This window comes from Atta colombica, unplaced genomic scaffold, assembly GCF_001594045.1.
Source record: "Atta colombica isolate Treedump-2 unplaced genomic scaffold, Acol1.0 scaffold18, whole genome shotgun sequence".
Taxonomy (NCBI): Eukaryota; Metazoa; Arthropoda; class Insecta; order Hymenoptera; family Formicidae; genus Atta; species Atta colombica.
Window position 1 is genome coordinate 1,403,795 of NW_017259271.1, and position 7,112 is coordinate 1,410,906.

Genomic DNA, 7,112 nt, shown 5'->3' on the forward strand with positions numbered 1-7,112 from the left:
TAAGTATTTGAGAGCATTCGATGAGCCTCAGCCGCAGATTTCTTCATATTGAAGCAAAAAATTAAAACCTCCCACAAATGACGAGAATTTGGCTCGTAAACTGACATTTTCAATCGAGAATAACTTTATGATGCAGACACAAATCGACTAATGTTTCTATGGGGTTATGTTGATAGATGCCCAAGTTTATTGTATGACGTCTATGATCTATTTATTTCGACCACCACTTACTGCTAAAGCCATCTATAGGAAAACGGCGGAAGCAAAGTTGTACATCTAATATATTTCGCAGAAACTTTGAAAAATTAAAGATGAGCACACAAACAAGAATTACATTCATTCCAGTCTAATGGCAAGCCATCAGCAGAGATTAAAATTGAAACGCTATCAACGCTACGCTAGGATCGTCTATGGAGCTTGTTAACGCAATCACGCTATTGGCTCCAAGAACAGCATTGGTAGCTTTTATGTTCATAGCGCGAATAATGTTTCCCCGAACGCACCCTTAGTGTAGAAAGGTGGTAACTTCTAAATTTCTAAAAATTGCCAAGGGAAAGAATCGAAATCCTTGGTATGCATAAGTAAATACACATACATACACACGCACACAAAATCAATGATAAACCATAAAAATCAATCGATGAATGAATTATAAGAAAGGAAATTAATAAAATAATTTATCTTGAATGCATAAATTAATTATCAAGGTATTATATTTCACAGTAATATTACAATAGAAAAATAGAAATTACGGTCATATGACAAATAAAAACAAATGACACATGCATACATGTCAAATAAAATGAATGAAAATATTATCGCAAATTAACATAATTAATAGTTAAATTCAATAAACATTATGCAATTATGTAATAAGCAAATATTAACACAAGTTAATTATTTAAAATGATTAATAAACAGAAAATTGAAAATAAATTCTAATAATATGCTTTGGTTATTATGCATAACTAAATAATTTAATATTTATGTGGATAGTCATACTTTTACTAACAAAATCTGTTATCGTGGATTATCACAGAAAGCATTTTTTAACGAAATGTGGAATGTTGTTTAGTTATTTTATTTTTGAGATCGTGACAATTTGGCAGCAAATATGAAAGATTTAGAATCTTTTGCATTTTGTGATATTGTCTTTTGAATTAAAAGAACTTCTAAATTTTGTGTAATTATTGATTCCATGTTTTTAAAAAACTGAAACGTTGAAAGATTAACACAAAATAATGTCTCTTCTGTGAAATATTTAATATGCGTAAATTAACATCAAAATATACCTGGAATAATATATGTCATTTAATAATTTATTTATATTAAAAAATTATAAAAGCAAATTCTTACTAATCTCACATAACATCGAATTATCAGACAGAATCCAATCTCGTCATCTTTTTATTTTTAGCCCAAATTTTTCTTCTTTCTGGATCTTATGGAAAACGACACATAACCTTTTTTTAGTAGAATTGGTACAATAATCTGTTACACCCAGGTATTGTAACTCTATATCAAAAATATATCAAAAAACAAATAGGTTAAGTGTATAATAGGTTATGTGTATAATGACTACACAAGAAATTCACATTTTTATTTCATTAAAAGAATATATAATTCCACTGCAATCCACTCGCCACTCATCTCTCAATCTAATTCTTCTCAATCTAAATAACTCGCCAAATAAAGTGACCAATAAACATTCATCTCTGACGGCTTTGACGTACACAAAACTCGCTGGAACAAAAACTGTAACTTGTTGTGTAAATGGTGTATTACATTGATAGTGTACTACACGATATGCAACTTCCGTTTCTGCTTCAATTTAGCGAACCAATCATTGATCGTTATCCCCTTGTATTCCGTATTTTTATTATAGATATTCTAGACCAAGTAATGGCTTCTGCATACTGGACGCGGAAACTCTTGCCGCGAGGCAAAATGAGATGCGGTAACTAATGAACATACTAGAAGCTGTAAGTTTATTGACTACCGCATCACATATTGCCACGTGGCAAGTGTTTCAGCGTTCAGTGTGCAGAAGCCATTAGAGCTCCCAATGTTACTGCCTTTCCTTTTGCTGCGCGGCAGAAGTTATCGCACTAATCAATAATTTTATGTTCTTAAATCGACTTCACCATGCAAAACTTTTAGAAATGATGTAATATTATTTTCGCCGCGCGATAAAAGTTGGACTGTGTTCAACTTTTGTCGCACGGTGAAAATTATATATCTATTATGTGTGGTCTACAATAGGCAGTAATAGTAATTGATTAAGGAGTAGGCATAGAAATCGATCAATCATAGTTGATTATTTGTCTCACATTCAACTATGATTGGTTGATTTCTACATCTACTGTTCATTGTAGACCATGCATTACTTCCGAGATTGATTGGCTATCGTGCTAACTTCGGCCACGTGGCAAGCGTTGCAGCAGTTGTGTGCAGGAATCATAAATGAGGACTATCACCACTTCTCATATTTCTGACAATATAGTCAGAAATTAGATTAGTAAATGTATTTATTCATTTAGAACTCAATGGCCGGTATTCATAGTCGAGTCTTATTTCAAGACCTTATTCGTCTTATAAATCTATTTCGAGACTTATTTCTAGATTAAGTAAGTCTTAAGACTAATGCAGCCTTCTGATTGGTTCGTGACGGTCTTGAATATAAAATCTGACTATGAATATCGGCCAATAATACTCGCTTTTTCTTAAGAATTATGATTTCGAAAAAAGTGTTATCGTCAAAGTTTGATTATCAATAGAGATGATAACTGCAGAGAAAAAATTGTAATTTGTCGGCAATATATAATATATTATAGCTTTACAAATATGCATATTTACCCTAACAGCACAAAGTCGACTCTAAGTCGACTCTAAGTCGATTAGTTTCTAAACAATTGAAAAATGGACATCCATAAATCGACTTTAGATGACTTGGAGACGTCTCTATGTCATACAATGTCTCACTTTAAAGACTGTAAGCCAACTTTAAGTCAACTATTCTAGGCTGTAGTCCGATTCATATCCAACGCTCATAAACAGCATTCATCCTTGTTTAACTATAGTTAAACAACAAGGATGAAATGATTTCAGATTTAAGCTTTATAAACGTAAATCGTATTAGACGTCCTAAAGTCGATATTGGAAGGATGTCTGTACAGTTGACTCTAAAGGTCTGACTTAGCAAAGGCAACTTACAGTCGACGTTTGTGCTATTAGGGTATATTTATAGAACATTTATGAAATAAAAAATCATAAATTTAATAATGTTTGAACCAAATATTTATGTTAATAATTAATAAATTTATATTAATTGTCGATAATGTCAAAAGGCCCTTTTTTATACCGCCGAAAATTTACCCAGGATTGACGATCATTAATAATATCTTGTCGGTCGATCTGAAAAGCATTCTTTGTTTCGCGGCTGTGACAGATTTTCTAACCTCAATAGTCGTCAACTTTAATCTTAATATCTCGGTTCACGGGACAGAGCGACATTTTTTTTGCCAAATTCTTTCATTTCATGCAAAAACGCATCGAATAAACCTAATTTCATTGATTTATAAGATGCGAGGGTGGGGGGTGGAGGGGGGGTTAAACTGAATAATTATCAAAACCATCGACGAGATACTATCAAAGACTGTCAACCCTGGGTAAATTATTGGTAGTATAAAAAAGGCAGCAAGAGCTCAGAGGTAATTGAAGAACGCTAACATTACCGACAATTGATATAAATTTATTATTATTAACATAAATATTTGGCTAATACATTATTATTAAGTTTATGATTTTTTATTACATAAATGTTCTATAAATAAAGATGCATACTTGTAAAGTTATAATATCCTATATATTGCCGAAAAATTACAATTTTTTTCTCTGCAGTCATCTCTGTTGATAATAAAACTTTGACGATAACACTGAAATCGCAATTTTAAAGAATGTTTGAGTATTAAGTTCTAAATACATAAATACGTTTCCTAACTAATAAATCATAAAATTAGTACAATATTATCAGTTCTTAATTCTTAATCACTTCAATATTCTCAAGGATACGAACTTTCGTAAGGATGTCGGTCTTTAATTCTCGTCGGTGTTTGAAATTTGAAAAACTGAAATTTAAAAAAATGAAAATTAAAGAGAAATAGGGAAATTAAAGAGATTTTCATATGCTAACAGGGAAATTTCTGCTGATATCTGGTAACACTGTTCGGAATGCATCCTATATTTACGCAGAACCGTACGAAATTCGTCTCGAGTACGAGCACACCTGGGTTTCTTTCACCATGTGAAAATTGATCTGTCGGTTTGTCGTCTACAATTTGTTAACCATTGTTTCTTCTCTGTTCGAGTCTCTTTGATTTTGCTGACCTCGATCGAGAGTGAGTGTCTTCGTTAAAACATTTCACATTGGTCTAACGCTCGCACAGGAGAGATTGTTCTAAAATTTGTACGTGCTTCAAAGTAAGTAATGCAACGAGCGGGAAACATCATCGGCTATGAGAGAGTCGGCAGATTTGTCGCACACACTTCGCCGATTCCCTCGAGTTACATTTAATGGCTTCGGCCATCGTGGTTACGCATCGCGCGCGATCTTAACCTCCGAACTAGTCATTCTAGCTTTATATTATATATGTCCCTTGTTCTAATCCCCTGATCTTGCATGTTACAGATACTTGACAACAACACTAGACATAGACTATTTTTCTTGTCGTTATTTATTACGTTCTTTATCTTACTCTTTAACGATTCCAAAGTTAAAATGTTACAGCGTAATTCGTAATAATGTTAAGCACATGTTTTCTTGCGCTTCAGCTTACATTTTTGCAGATTTACAGCAATAGATTCATATTGAAATCTCAAGGATTTGCACGTTTCTTATAAACCTTTTTTAAAACATTTTGAAATTTTATCCCGTAATTAATTATTGTTCTTGGAAAATTCTTCAACATAAAAGAAATAAGGTCATAAATAAACTACATTTATCTATAATATTTTCAGAAGGGTATTGTATGAGTCAAAAAATAGAAAAACCGATACTATCAGGTCAACGCATAAAGACCAGAAAAAGAGGTAAAAATCAATTATTATTTATTATGTAAAATTTAAAAAAAAATTTTCAAAATCTTATACTCAAAAGCTGTTTGATAAAATTTGTAGATGAAAGAGAAAAATATGACCCAACTGGATTTCGAGATGCAGTTTTGCTTGGTTTGGAGAAAGCTGGTAACGACTTAGAAGCAATTTCTAAATTTTTGGATGCAGCTGGTTCTAAATTGGACTATCGTCGATATGGAGAGGCACTGTTTGATATCATGATAGCTGGAGGCCTTTTAGTTCCTGGTGGTTCCATTGCTCAAGATGGTGACAAACCAGTTAAAACTAGTGCATGTGTTTTTGAACAGCCAGAGGACATGGAGTCTATGCGAAATTTTGAACAGGTAAAAATGAAATATAATGAGTATTTTATTTTATTGAGTTTTTATCATTGTTTTAAATAAAATCAAATAACTTGATATTTCGGGACATTGTCTTATTTTTCACACGTTTCGAAATTTCGGTAATTTAACATTTTGGGACATTGTCTTATTTTTTAGATTTTGTTATATTTGTTTTCGAGACATTGCTATATCCATCAAAATAAAAATTTTTTTTTGAAAGTTAAGAGATCCCAGGTTCGAACCTTAGCTGAAGTAATATTTTTCGCAGTATAGTTCATTACATAAATTTAATTTAGGGGGGATTAACTAGTGTCTCAGATTGAATGTACTGAAAATCCAAACATTTTGGCACATAATTACATTTGTGATAAATTAATACATGAATGTTCGAATGTTGCGGGGCGCGATCATATCTTAATTATTTCAATTCAACAAAGAATATATGTATCATATTATTTGAAATTATTTGAATCTAAAATCTTTGACCATGATGTTCCCTATCATATGTTTTCATTCACACATCATTTGTTAATTTTAAAATAAAATTTTAAAAAAATTTTAAAATAAAAAATAAATATTGTTTGAATAAACAGGTCTTTATCAAGCTCATGCGGCGTTACAAATATCTGGAGAAAATGTTTGAGGAAGAAATGAAGAAAGTATTAGTTTTCATGAAAGGATTTTCACCTAAAGAAAGAATCAAGTTAGCCAGAATGACAGCACTATGGATCTCGAATGGTTCTGTACCACCTACGGTACTCTCAGTCCTGATAAATGAACATCTTGTTAAGGACAATTTGGCATTAGACTTTCTATTGGAAGTCTTTGTTACTTGGAAACAGGAGAAGGGTTTATCTAGTTTAATGACAGCTTTGAAGAAAGGCGGTATTGAGGGAAGGTAAAGCTATAATATATTATTATATACAATTTAAAGAAATTCTCTCAATATTCTAATCAATTCGTATACTCACTATCTTGTTTATGTGATTCCATTTGTATATTTTGTAGGTTGATGGAGTTTGTACCACCGAATAAACGAACAGAAGAACACTTCCGGTCTGTATTCGAAGCAGTAGGCTTGGCGGATATTGTCAAATTACACAAGGCTCAAGCCAGTCAAGAAGCTAAGCGGGATTTGCAACAACTTCTCTTGGATGATTTAGCAGAAAATAGGCCGATGAAAGACATTACATTAGATCTCAAAGAAATGGCACAAAGGAGTGGCATTCCTGAACATGAAGTGATTGGATTGGTAATTATTTTTTTTTCTCTTATACATTTTATTAAGACACATAAAAGTACTTTTATCATTGTTTATAGATTTGGGTTGTCGTAATGGGCCAAGCTGAATGGAACAAGAAAGAAGAGTTAGTCGCTGAACAAGCATTGAAACATTTAAAAGTTTATACTCCACTGTTCGGTGCTTTTACAACCACTGCCAGATCTGAGCTTGCACTCATTCTCAAAGTCCAGGAATTCTGTTATGAAAACATGAATTTTATGAAAGTCTTCCAAAAAATTGTTTTACTCTTTTATAAAAGTATGTGTGTATATATATATATATATATGTGTGTGTGTGTGTGTGTGTGTGTGTGTGTGCGTGCGTGCGTGCGTGTGTGTGTGTGTGTGTGTGACAATTACAAACACTAAGATTTT

At 32.2% G+C, this 7,112-nt stretch overlaps 1 protein-coding gene across 2 annotated transcripts in view; it reads left to right on the forward strand.

Annotated features, from left to right (window-relative positions):
* Positions 1–4,330: 4,330 nt before the first annotated feature.
* Positions 4,331–7,112, forward strand: part of LOC108686411 (protein krasavietz) — a 3,886-nt gene continuing 1,104 nt past the window's right edge. Inside the window, exons 1-6 of one of the 2 annotated variants that reach the window (XR_001931703.1) lie at positions 4,331–4,479; positions 5,017–5,088; positions 5,176–5,456; positions 6,050–6,354; positions 6,465–6,708; positions 6,777–7,002. Coding sequence is in view for 1 of the 2 variants with exons in the window: in XM_018191712.1 (XP_018047201.1) it covers positions 5,028–5,088; positions 5,176–5,456; positions 6,050–6,354; positions 6,465–6,708; positions 6,777–6,998 (1,113 nt within the window). In the remaining variant the exon portion in view is untranslated. The remainder of the gene's footprint in view (positions 4,480–5,016; positions 5,089–5,175; positions 5,457–6,049; positions 6,355–6,464; positions 6,709–6,776; positions 7,003–7,112) is intronic. The other variant, XM_018191712.1, reaches the window with a different exon arrangement.